Raw genomic sequence first — 13,222 nt, 5'->3', positions numbered from 1 at the left:
AACTCCATTGTATGCATACGCTGCGGGCTGAGGGCTGAAGGGAGAAAAGGCAGTCCCGTTCATTTGACTAATTAAATTTGGAAACTTGTCTGCTGGAATTTTATGAATATTTAAAAAGTTTTGCCAAATGATTTGCCTCATCGTCAGAGTTTGGGGGCTGCAAGACAAAGGCCGCAGCCTCCTCAAATTGAAAATTCATCAAAAAAGTTGAATGGTTTGTGTGTAAAATGAATCAAATATTCATACATGCACGCAACTTTTTATTAGTTGTTCCGAAAAAGTTGGATTGGCTAATAATTTGCCAGCTCTCTATCTCTATCTCTATCTCTCCATGTCTAAAAAGCAATTAGCCCTAACTGCTAAAACCACAGAAACTTGTAAGGCTCTGTCGAGTGTTGGAAAAACTATGGGGTTTTCCGTGTTGAGCAACACATTTGCCTATAGATTAATTTGCATGTAAAATCACTGAAAGTAAAATACAATTGCATTTATATTTGCTGTCGAATGCTTTCGAGTATTGGCCAATGCATTTGACTATCGATTAATTTGGTTATGCTCGAATTTCCTATCAACTGATTTTGAGTGTTGGGCAATGCTTCTGTGCTCGAATTTTCTGTTGAGTCTGCGGCGTGTCAGAGCTGAGTTTTTAACTGCATGGAAAATGAAGTCACATGACTACAAATTAACCGAGGAGAACCTCAATTTGCGAAACGATTCGAGCTTTGTGGACAATGTGCTGCGTACCCATGACACTCAGGCCGATCCGGAAGTGCGCCGTTATCTTTTGGACTTGTCCTACAGTAAGCGAATATTTTATAAGCTCATTTGGCCATGAGTACAAAACATTCTTCTCTAATACTTTCTTTCCACTTGCTCCGACAGCCTTGGCCCGCAATCAGCTCGTTGAGGCGCGTCGCTTTGCCAATCTGAGCAACAAGACCTTTATAGATGTGAAGGACTTGCGCGTTGCCAAGATGGACAAAACGGACGACTTTCAGGCGGGTTCGCTGCTGGTGAACAAGTCCATAGTGCAGCCGCTGCCCACGCCGACGGCGACGACGAGCCTGCTGCTGCCGCCCTGGCGCAACTGCCAGGTGGGCGCCAACGCTGAGCTGAAGCAGATCGTGGCCGAGGCGGAGGCCCTGAAGCCAGCAGAGGACGGGCCGGCACCCTGCAAAATAGCTCGCATGCGTGCGCCCAATCAGCCAACAGCGATTTAGTAAATCGTATTAAATTTAATTGTAACAAATACAACTTCATTATAAACATTTGTAGTTTTATTTGCATTTCGCATATTGCTGCTACTTCGTTTTCTTTAGACTGAGGGCTAGGTGTCTTCGTTTGCAGCTTGCTGCTGCAACATTATGTACTTCCTTAGCTGGCGGGCGTATGGGTCATTGGCCTTCTCCTTATCCATTTCATACGCCATCAGATTGTAACCAACCCCACGGCATAAAGGCACGGGCATCAGACACATCCTGCAAATCTTCCTTGTATAGATCATCTCCATATCGTCGCTCGCCTCGAGCGCGCGAAGGTCGTGCAGACTCCTGTAGGCATTGGCCATGCGCTTGTCGCTCCGCGAGGACATCGCGAACGGCACGCGATAGGGCTTCATCGACGCAAAAATTTCCTTTTCCTGCTCCGATGGTTCTTCCTGCTCAAATCGATTGGTAGATATTACAAATTCTTTGACCTACATAGCGACTTACCATGATGCCTTGATTCCACATCTCCTCGAAACTGCTATTATTCACGTTGAAAAGCGAGGTGAAGTTCATTTTTGTAAAGATTGATTCGATTTGTTTTAATGCAAAGCAACAAATTGACTGCGACTGCTGACAGAAAATTAATTGCAATGCTTACTTCAAAAATCATTTCATGGCATGCTTTCTAATGTCAGAAACTGGGAAAAGTCTAGAATCAGAAATGCCTACTAGATGACAGAGCATTTTGATTGAGAGCGAGTGTTCTGGAATTCTGCAGTCCAACTGCCATCCAAACTCTTTCCTCATAGCTGCAACTCCTCTAGCTTTCAGTGTATATTCGGTGCAGCTATCTCTAATGCAGCATAGAGTTTCCTGTTTTTTTTTTTTCGCTATATTTTATCCTTTGATCGTGATCAGCATATAAAAATAGTTTAGTGCACTAATCCCTGGAGCTTATAAATATTTATAAACGGAGTGTTTTAGTTGTTCTATGTTAATTAAGATGAGAAGTGGCGGCACAGTTACATTGCGAGCATCTGGCCATGTGGTAAATAATATTTACATGTCTCGGCATTTGCATAGCTAACGACAAAAACTATTTCCCAGCTCAGCCTCTCTCTCTCTCTCTCTCTCTCTCTCTCTCTCTCTGATATAGCCAGCATGGCGTAGGTCCCTCGAGCAGTTTACAAATTAATGCGTACCCGCACGTGTTAATTCAAGGATGTGTGCTCCTACCCCTGCTGCTCCTGCTGGTGCTGCTGCTGCTGCTGGCGCTACTTTATCCCTCCCATAGCCCTGCACAAGGATTCGGCATGAATTTGCATATTAGAAAAAGTTTTTTTGTGCCTGTGAAATGCCAGTTTAATATGCGTGAAGTAGTTTTGTCTGCTTAAGAATAACTAAAACTTGATGTAGTCTAACTTCCATGTGGGCACCCAAGACGGCATCCACCCCGCCCCGCCCACTGCCTGCCTCAGAGTTACGCTCTGTGTGGGCGGCATAAATAATTACGGCACATGTGCTAAACTGCTGCAGCTCTATCTCACAGCTTCGAGCAACAGTGTCTACTGTAAGTTTGCGGAAGGTGTAAAGTGGTTAAGCGTCTTAAATAATTCTTAGCATAGAGTTAGGGTATAATTTGATTTGAAAAGTCCACAAGTCTTTCATCTTTGTTGCTGGTTGCTCGATACTCAAAAAATATACCAAAGAAATTCCAAAATACTGTTTGTGTTAATTTTGTTTGTATATACATATAATAATTATTATCATTTTTTTCAGCATATTGGAATATTGTTATTAGAATTATTGTCAAGTAAAAGTCCTTGATATTTTAGTTTGCTTTAATATATTATATATTTATTAATTTATTAATCTTACTTTAAGCACAAGGAAATATTGTATAATAAAAAAATATATTTTCCGTGTAATATTATTAATATAATTTAATTCTCTTTACTCATTTATTTATTTATTCGATTATTCGATTTTTGTATACAAGATGTAAGCGTTAATAAAAAAGGAAAGTATTAAGGAATAAAGTATTAATTTATTTAGTTAATTTCGTATTTTTATACATTTCGTATTTTATTCTTACAAAGAGCATATTACTTAAATGTTTTGCCTTAAGTTCATAAATTTCTGATTTCGTGGAAACTTTTAGTCGACCATAGCAGCTTCACTTCGGCCTAGCCGCAGCTTGGGCACTCTTCTCGGCGAACATAAACTGAATGAGTATGACCAGATAGGTAACCACAGCGCCAAACATCTGTGAGCAGAGGCAATTTCAATTTAAAATTTGAATTCATTACGCATAAATGAAATTCAAAACCTACGCTACTCAATAGATGCAGATTGAGACTGAAGAAGTCCTTGGCCGTCACCACAAAGCGTTGATGCAGCGTCTGCAGCAGGAATTCGCTGACCAAATCATTGTAGCGCTTGCTGCCCAAAGGCTTCACCAGCTTGGGAATCAAACAGCCAATTTGACGACTCTGAAATGAAAATAGAAATTTAGGATCAACATAGCTTTTTTATATAAATATCGGCTTAGCTCTCACGTGATTAAAGCTTTGCTGGCAGTGCCAACAGGTGACCGTGAGCAGGAGGCCCACGTTGATCATGAAGCCCAGGGAAGGGAACAGATGGACTCCGCTCTGCGACCGGATCAGTGTGGTCTTGGCCAGCCAATAGGCGCTGAACACAAAGTCAAAGCACAGGACTATGAACACGATGAGCATGCTCAGGCCGTAGGCTGCGTTGAGCTGCACAAAGAGCAGATGCAGCTGTCTGTATTGATCTTTGAGGCGCACCAGCTGCTCCACGTCGGGGAGCTGCCTGGAGCGAGTGCTTTGTGCCGCCAGCTGCTTCAGGCTGCGTCGCATGCCCAGCACCCGCTCATTGGCCGCCAGAACCTCAGAGAGGAACGCAATCATCTTCAGCTGCACCACCCAGGCACTCGGCGCGCTTAGCCAGAAGATGGGCGTGTACCACTCCCACTTGGTGTTGAGCCGGAACCAAACGATTAGGCTTTGCAGTGCAGCCAAGAGAAAGACACAAAAGACACAGATCAGCTCAGTTTGTACTTTTCGGTCCGTGAACTGATTCACGGCCAACTGCAGCTCCAGCTGCCGATGCGTGCGACGCTTGAGAAGGGTGTCCAGCAGGACGAAGCCATGCGCTGAGCTCAGCATTACGAACATGGTCATTATTATCAGACAGTCGAGACTGCAGTACGGAATCGCCAAGATGTAGCGCGGTACTCCAGTCCAGACCGCAATAAGCCAGCAGAGCCACAAGCCGAAAGGCAAGAGCTGCAAGCGATGCAGCCGCGAATTGCATCGCACGCCCATGCAGCACAGCACCAGGTGAAAAGCGGCTCGTCCCATCATAACCGAGGCAGTCGAGGGCTGCAGCTGGACTAAGGAGTGGATGGTCTAATGATTTCGTGAGAGCTGAGGCAAGCTTTGTTGCTCCATCAATTCGTCACTGTCATAATTATTGAGCCTGATGGAGTTCTGATTGATTCTGCCTTATCATGGCAATTAGCAGGTGAAAATAGGTTAAGTGATGAAGGTGAGGGTGCCCCAGGCCAGACTACTCGACACGGAAACGAAGAGTTCATATTTTAATCATTCTAGTTGATTAGTCAGAGCGAATATCACATGCACTTGCGCATACACACACACATACACTTACACTCATGAGCATGAGCTCATGAACTTGGACTTCGCTTGATCTCTGCTTTGACTGCGCTTGCGTTCTTTTGTAATGGTAGTGCTCCTTGAGCGCTGCTTCTGCCTTATATGCACTGGGCAAATATAGGGCTGCGCTGCTCATGCTCTGCTAAGACTCTGCTAAGACTTTGCTAAGACTCTGCTAAGGCTGTGTTACGTTCTGTTAGGCTTTGTTATGCTCTGATTTTACTATTCTGGGGCTCTCAACGTTCTTGAGCTTTGTCTGGAATGTGCTCGATCTCTGATTGTATTGTGCTCAAGCTCTACCTTATACATATGTGCCTTTTTCAGGCTCTGTTTAAGCTCTGCTTAGCCTCTGTTAGGCTCCGCTAAGGCTCTGCTTAGGCTCTGTTAGGCTATGTTGGGCTCTGTTAGGTTCTTCTTAGGCTAAGTTTAAAAGCTCTCAAAGCTCTTAAACTCTTGGGCTGCAGTATGCGACATACTATGCATAGCTTTTTGGTTAGACGGAATTTCTGAAGCTTTCAAAGCTTAAAAATTTTAATATTTAATATACAGTTACACTAATACAAGTCTTTATCATATGAAATACGTCTATTAAAAGTGTATGAGGAAGGGGGTGGTAAATGAAATTCAAAATATAATACAGTTAGTCTGAAGTGTCTGGATCTTCTGCCTGTTACATACATTTTTACAAAACCATTATACACTGATGCAAGAGTGATGAAGAGGTCTCTTAACAAAGCACTGTGTTTCAATAATATCTTCACACCCCATTCATAATAAAGTCCTTCTCTCATCAACTCATTTCATCTACTCACATTATTGGCACTTGCGTCGCCGTACCAGAACAGCGCTGTGACGAGGGAGCCGATGGTGAAGCAGGTGTTGCCATTGAAGATGAATATGTAGAGCCGCTGGGAGTCGTAGGCCTCTGTGATGAACCAGTAGGCATTGGCCACGAACTCAAAGCTGCACAAGAGCTGCAGGCAGAGCAGGCCCCAGCCGTAGCAGTCGTTGAAGAGCTCGTGGCACTCGTAAATGCGCCCGTAGCTGAGCCGCAGCGTCTGCAGGTGCTTAAAGTCGGAGAGGCTGTAGGGCAGCCAGAGGTCGTTGCCGGCGGCCAGGCGCAGCAGCGAGTGTCGCAGCTGCACGGCGCGCTGATTCAGCTCCATGATCTGCCGGATCAGCTGGATGATGTGGAAGCGCACCTGCCACTTCTGCATCAGGGAGACGATGTGCACCGGAGATATGCTGTATTTGGAATTGGCCCAGGACTTCACAATATCACTGGCCAAATGTGCGCCTAGTAGGAACAGCAAGCGTCCGGACCGGTGGCCGTAGTGCGAGCTGCTCAGCCTGTTCATCTGCAGCTCCAGCTGAATGCGATAATCCTCCAGGCGCGCATACGATCGCTGCTTTAGTATGGTCTGGGCCTGGATGAGCAGACCCAGCATCGAGTAGCCAATGAATAGAACTGATCCGGTGAGATAGCTGACGCTCATGCTCCTATCCACCAACACATAAGAGATGCCGGTCCACAACATCCACAAGAAATAGGACACCCAAATGAGGCGAATAAGCATGGCTAGCAGCATCCTCCAAAGTGGAGACACTGGTGGCAACGGCACCAGACCCATCCACCAATAGATGCCCTGCAGACAGCGAGTGAAGAGAGCCTCTAGCGAATTCATACTGCTGCTGAAGAACTTGCAATCAGAACTAAAGGGAAATATTCATAAAGGTAGTTTTGAAGGAGCTATTAGTAGGGCAATAAATCATGGCAACAATTAGATTGGCTGACTGGCTAAATACGTTTAACTGTTGAACTATTGAGAGTGGAGAATAACAAAGGTAGGAGGAGAGAGAGAGAGAGAGAGAGAGAGAGAGAGAGAGAGAGAGAGAGAGAGAGAGAGAGAGAGAGAGAGAGAGAGAGAGAGAGAGAGAGAGAGTATATGGACAATCTTATACTACTATAAGCTAATTTTTGTAAAGAGCTGGAATCATAGAAAAGGTTAATTTGACATAATAGTTGATAAAGCTTCAGCCTGAATTTATAGAATAATGGAAATGACAACTTTAAATAATAATAAGAATAATAAGAATTTATATAAAATATATATTTCAGATTAAAATCTGTATATACTAATTTAAAATAAGATATAATCACAATAAACACCATCCAGCCGAAGGCCCCTGCTTCCAGTGCTTAGCCTTAAGTTAGAGTTCATTTTATATTAACTGTAACTTCTTATAAATAAATCAACAAATATTTCAGAACTAAAAACTTGACGTCGAAATAAACAAAAATGAAGCATTTTTACTGCAAAAATAATTTCTTTTTTTTACAAAAATTGTTACATTGAATATCAATGTTTAATTTGTAAAATTTTCACCATCCCTATATACTTTTTTACTTGAATTAAGTGTGCTCGCAGCGAAATTTTAGTTTTGTAATGCATGATGAATTTTATCGAGAAATTGCCTTAAATAGTGCCGAATTTATCCATTCGAGATTTTGGGTCTTTTTTGGGCGAAACTTTGTGGCCTGCAGCAGTTCGAGACGAAAATATCTTAGCAAACCACTAAGAAAGTGCCGATGCTCGATGTGATGGCAATAGAGCTGCCGAATCCGATTAAAAAGTTCCACCATCAAAGTTGCCACTCATTCGCTCTCTCTCTCTCTCTCTCTCTCTCTCTCTCTCTCTCTTTCTCTGTCTCTCTCTGTCTACCTCTCAATGTATCTGTCTTTATCTAGCTTTGCGGCGCAGCATTGTGGGCGCAGTTCAAATGGCTCCCGGTTTATGAATTATGTATTCTAGCCAAAGGGGAACTTTGCGTTCAAAGCTAAAAATTATCCACGTTTTTTTTGCTCCCCACTCGGTTGGCAACTGGAAAAAAGGGTTGTGGCTGCTTTGAAGATTAGGTTGAACAGGAGGCCAGCGCCAGGCTGCTCTTGTGGTCCACCCCAAAGACACCCGCTGCATTTAAAGGAGCGCTCAAAATGCATAAGTCTCAAATACTTGTATAGCTGTTGGGAGTTGCGCATAAGTATTTATTCATAATTTATGCCAGAAGGGGATGTGTGTGTGTGGGATGGTGACTAGCAGATACCCTTTAAATGCGAGAGAGCTATGTCTGAGAGTATGACTAGCACTTACTCTTTGCTATGGCTTGATTGAAGATATTTGGGAGCATAAATGGGAGTCTGTGTTATTGGCGAATGTATGGGATATCGGTTAGCAGATACCCTTTAACACAGAAAGTAAATTAGTTGGGAGATGTGTAATATTTGACTGGACTAGAAGAAGTTCGGGAAGATGACGCGGGAATACCTCTTACTTTGTTAAGTAATGAAGTATGGAATTATGACCTCAGTTCCGTGGCTTTAATTTATTTTATAATATTTACGTCTATTTATTAAAAATAACAATGAAAAGCTGAGAGCCTATATAGAGCTGGCATATAGTCCATTTTTGATATTAACATTACATGAAATATCTATTTTATCTATATTTATATATACATATACAATTGGAATTTATGATATACATACATGTTATATTCTGTAAAAGTAATCAAGCTTTTAGTCTATAACACCCTCTCTCAACAATTTGTAATAATCGAGCAGTTCATACAAGTTTTTAAGTTTTTAATTTTTCGATTAACTTGCAATTAGATGCGTCTGGAAATATACTATGTGATATTTTGTTTTCCTTTTTGCTGTGAGAAGTTTTTAACATTTCATAAAGATTTGCACTTTGCATTCATAAATGCTTAATCAAGCTGTGGCCACAAATATTGCAGCACTTCTCTGGCTCTGGCTCTTACTCGGACTCTGGCTCGGACTCGGACTCCAAGTGAGATAAAAACTGTTGTCAGGTGCAATGTAGTTTGCGAGAAGTTGTTGGTCAACCGCAAAGATTATGCGACGCACTTCTCGACCAGGTGCCCAGCCGAGTGCACTGCAATTTAATAATGACTCGAACACGAACTGGCAACTGTCAGAGAGATTGGAACGGGCTCACGGTTCAGGCTTGGTTACTCTGTGCTCCATGCTGCCCAACTGAACCACAAAGCGAGAATTTTGCATATTTAACAAGCGGAATTTAAATGAAAATTAATGCCAGCTGCCTCGGTTGGCAGAGGAAATGCTGCAGGAAATGGAGCTGACGTCAAAAATGATGTGGAAAGCGCCGATGAGTCGCCGAAGAAGCTGGCTATGAAATACCCTGTCGGATCGGTAAAGGTTGACAATTAATTAATATTATTGTCTCTTTGTTCGACATATATACATACATATGTATGTATGATTCATATATACATATAATAAAGTCATTTCAGTTAGTCGGGTGCTCGGAATAATCATCAAATGATATTATTATTCCTTAAAAGGGCAACATAGTTACTTAAGGATAATTAGGTCAGTTTACCCATTTGTTTATCAATTTATAATGGCCGAATATGTTTTTCATGTTTTTCAAATCATGATTGTCATCTGAGAGCTTTCAAATGAAGACATCGACCTTATCTAGATGTATAATTTTTCTATACTCGCAGCAAAGTTTTGGTTGCTATTTAATATTTACTCCATCGTACATTAATATAAACTCTTTATTAGTATTAGTCACCAACATTGCTTTTATATCCGATGCTTTTCAGCTGCAACCGCTTTTCCTTTATTAGGGCTATCTCATACACAGATAATGGAAGGAAAAGTAGGAGAAGAAGAGAAAGTTTGTGAGTAGAAAAACTTGGCCAGCAATTTGTTTGTATTTGAATTGCTGCAGCATAACCGAACCGCAATTGGACTTAATTGGACTGCATACGGATAATCGTAGTCGTTTACCTGTGAAACCAGAAAATTGGACTGCAGCAGTTTGAAAGTGTCACGTAAATTGAAATTAACAGCAATTTTCCACTGCTGCCGGCTGCTGCGTGTTAATATTAGTATGAAAACTCGCATTTGCCATGCCGCCTCCTCCAGCCGTCCTCCGGCCACGGGGTAAGCGCTTTGGCTTCGTGGACAAGCCATCGATGGAATGTCCTATGTGAGAAGGGGCAATGAAAATACATAAATCTCAAAATTCCATGTATTTGAGCACCAATAAATTTTCATTTTGATAAACCCTTAAGCCTTTTCATGGCCGAAACAAACTTTTGTGATTTATGAAGTTTTCAGCTACTTCGCAGCCCTCGTGGCAATAAAATACAGCCCACATTCGACATCTCAGATACACAACTTTGTGTTTATGTATTTACATTTTAAAGACTCGAACAGAAGACAAAAAAAAAAAAAAAAAAATACGCACAATAATCTTTATGAGACTTAACAATAAAGCAGTGAAAGAGAATACCTCTCTTGCACTCTCTCTCTCTCTCTCGCTGTCTCTCTATCCGCTCTTCGTTGAATATCTATCGAGAAAATCGCATAAAAATACATTTTTTTACATAAACTAAATCAAGTGGAAAAAGATTTGAAATAAATTCAAAAAATAAAAATAAAATATTTATAGTCTCTTAAATCTTCTTTCTTTATAAATTCCATTTATTGAAATAACAAAATGTTGCGAATTTCAAATTTGAGTCGTTTGTAATTTGCGCACAGCTTGCGCTGATGTATGTATATATATGTATATATATATATATTCGTGAAGAAATGAGACATGCTGGCATCTAATATGGCTGATTTCCATATGGCAGCGCGAGGACAAGTACATGACATGGGGATGACACCAACAGCGTCAGCTGGCGATCAAAGTCAAATTAAATTGAAACAACTTTTTGGCGTTGCTCGGCCCCTCACATATACATACATATACATATATTATATATATATTGCTTACATACATATCAGCTGGCAGCAGTTAGTATGTCCAACATGTTCCTTTCATATTGCGTATTACGCACTTGTTTCCAAGCACCCATCGCTCAGTCATCCAGAACGTGACACCGCATGCCAAACGTTCATATTGCTAGTTCATATGAGAGCAGCTCAAACAATAAATTGAACTAATTCTTTCAAGCTACAAAGTGAGCTTTTCGTGCCTCCTTTACTTTTATGGACTTTTAGCATAAAGTTATTTTTGGGCTGACATATGACATCAATTCCTAATTGTACAGCACATTGCATATTAAGTGGACTTAATTTTATTCCAAATTGAAATAAACTTATGAGAGTAGAATATCGTAGGCTAGAAGAAAAGATATCCAATAGAGACTTTATAACAATGTAAGATGTTTAATGTGATATGATTTTACTATGTACATATAAACATATTCAAAATCCGCATATTCATCCGTAGTGTGGGCACCCATTACTTTTATTTGGATCAGTCTCAGCTGCAACATATGTATTTTTCAATATAACAATCGTCTCTACCTTAATTTAGTCGAATCAGATCGAATCCTTTTTTTGCTCATAATTAACTCAAAGTCTTTGCAGTAATCTTTGGTAAAAGACAACTGAAATAGTTTTGTTTCATATGTGGCTATACGAGCTCTGGAAATCTCATCAATATTCTTTCCATAAGCCCACTTTGCAATCAACACGAATCACTGTAATAATCCTGGACACTCAAACTGCCAGTAAATGGAAACATTTATATTCGTTAAACAATGCATCGATGTGGCATTACAGAATGCAATTATTTGAAGTCCAGCATGTCACATACTCGTATATTTTGCTTCTTGTTTTAATTTGTCCCCTTTCGGCGTCATAAAGGCCATTTAAAACAGAAACAACACATGTGGCATGCCCCGTGCACTGTTTTGGCCTCTGTTTAAAATTGCTCTCAGGGAATTATATTTCCTTTTTTTCTGGTCTTTTGTTTTCCTCATTCCAGTCGCTGGCATAATATCGTACGTGTTCAACAATGCTCAACCGATATGCTAGAATAATTTTATTTTTATTGTATTTTTTTTTTATTTTTGTGTACTTTTTTGTGTTGTTGCTTGTCGCCAAATGATGCGACTAAAATGGGCGTGGATGCTGCTCGCTCGCTCGATTCGCTGGCAGCTTGGCAACTAGCCAACATTTAATGACCAAAAACTAATACCAAAACGGACCGCATTACATGCAATTGTTGAATATTTTCAAATTGAAACTTATCTGCACGTTTATTTATGTTTGTTCAATGCAATAAAGAACACTGCATTATGCATGCGAGTGTGTGTGTGTGCGTGCGTGTGTGTGTGTGTGCTTGCTTATATAAAACGCTAAAATATACACATTTGCTAATCAGCGGTCTGATTTCGATGTTGTACACATAATTATTTACCAATTAATGCTGATTGTCTAATTTAAGATTGGCTAAATAAATATTGAAACGATTGCAGCCACAAATAGAAAGAATTATTAAATATTATTTGTATCGAAATTAATAACAAAATGAATTTATTAAAATATATACATGTTAAATAAGTTTTACTTGTATATAAATGGTCTTTTGTGTCTGTCTAAAGTTATACAAAAATTGGATTTTGCACCCAGCAGCAGTTGGTCCAGCGTCGGTTTACAATTGTGAGAGCCTTCTGTATTTTAACATAATTGCAATCCATCTTTCATTCTCTTTCTGCCTTACTCTCTATTATTTCAAACATATCTACCCGGAGACAATTGCTCGCTGCTGTCTTTACTCAAATGGAGCTCGATTCGAGCTTCACATTCACAGTGTTAGACAAGGATAGCATGATGAGAGTCTGCCAAATGCATTGTTCTCACAACTACGTTCTTTTGTCGCTCTCACTTCTTTTGCATAAAGTAATTCAATAGTCTTAAGAAGCTTCGTTTTCGCTCACAGTTGTTTGATCAGATTGCCAAAGCCGACGCTCGTGGCTCGAGAAACCAAGTCTAGGTGATTGATCTTCTTACATAAAGCTAATAGCTATTAAAGTAGACGGACTAAGGACTGAAGCATAATGTAATTAGATTAGATTAGTTTACTCTCAATTTTATTTTACTGCAACTTTTTAACCAGCTCATATTTAAAGTAATCTTAAAATATGATACTCAAGTTTATATGTAAATGTTCAACTACAGTAGAATCCTGCTAAAATTACGCTATAGGGACTGTCGTTACCTGGAAAACGTTATACACATATGAGTTTACTCATTAAAGTTTGTCTAGGGATCTGAATTTTAGTCGCCAAAACCATACGGACGCTATAGGCGGAGTCTTTATAGTCGGCTTTTACTGTTCCACATAACATGCATATATTATATATCCTAATCCCGCATTTTATACACTTTCACACGCCCACGCCCCGACTGTCTGACCATGTGGCTTAGGTGCTTTTAGCACGTCTAAAACGTATTTGATG

The 13,222-nt window shown here is 40.5% G+C and overlaps 2 protein-coding genes across 2 annotated transcripts; one reads left to right on the top strand and one right to left on the bottom strand.

The window, feature by feature from the left end:
• Positions 1 to 632: 632 nt before the first annotated feature.
• LOC115562903 (uncharacterized) lies at positions 633 to 1,270 on the top strand. Its single transcript, XM_030385105.2, has 2 exons — positions 633 to 800; positions 883 to 1,270. The coding sequence occupies exons 1-2, from the start codon at positions 662 to 664 to the stop codon at positions 1,218 to 1,220; spliced, it is 477 nt and encodes a 158-aa protein (XP_030240965.1). The 5' UTR covers positions 633 to 661; the 3' UTR covers positions 1,221 to 1,270.
• Positions 1,271 to 3,384: 2,114 nt separating this feature from the next.
• Gr23a (Gustatory receptor 23a) lies at positions 3,385 to 6,599 on the bottom strand. The gene is made up of 3 exons (XM_089257001.1): positions 5,722 to 6,599; positions 3,542 to 3,700; positions 3,385 to 3,474 (listed from the first exon to the last, which is right to left on the bottom strand). The coding sequence occupies exons 1-3, from the start codon at positions 6,592 to 6,594 to the stop codon at positions 3,385 to 3,387; spliced, it is 1,122 nt and encodes a 373-aa protein (XP_089113127.1). The 5' UTR covers positions 6,595 to 6,599.
• Between the last annotated feature and the right edge of the window lie 6,623 nt (positions 6,600 to 13,222).

This window comes from Drosophila navojoa, chromosome 3, assembly GCF_054131105.1.
Source record: "Drosophila navojoa isolate 15081-1374.11 chromosome 3, UAZ_NAV_1.0, whole genome shotgun sequence".
NCBI classification, from domain to species: domain Eukaryota; kingdom Metazoa; phylum Arthropoda; class Insecta; order Diptera; family Drosophilidae; genus Drosophila; species Drosophila navojoa.
Note: the sequence above shows the minus strand (reverse complement) of the source record. Positions and strands in the feature narration are given on the sequence as shown.

Coding starts and splice junctions, on each gene's coding strand:
- LOC115562903 (XM_030385105.2), top strand. CDS start 662: ATGAAGTCACATGACTACAAATTAACCGAGGAGAACCTCAATTTGCGA. Junction 801..882: donor TCTTTTGGACTTGTCCTACA/GTAAGCGAATAT, acceptor TTGCTCCGACAG/CCTTGGCCCGCAATCAGCTC.
- Gr23a (XM_089257001.1), bottom strand. CDS start 6,594: ATGAATTCGCTAGAGGCTCTCTTCACTCGCTGTCTGCAGGGCATCTAT. Junction 3,701..5,721: donor GCGACGCAAGTGCCAATAAT/GTGAGTAGATGA, acceptor TTTTCATTTCAG/AGTCGTCAAATTGGCTGTTT. Junction 3,475..3,541: donor ATCTGCATCTATTGAGTAGC/GTAGGTTTTGAA, acceptor CTCTGCTCACAG/ATGTTTGGCGCTGTGGTTAC.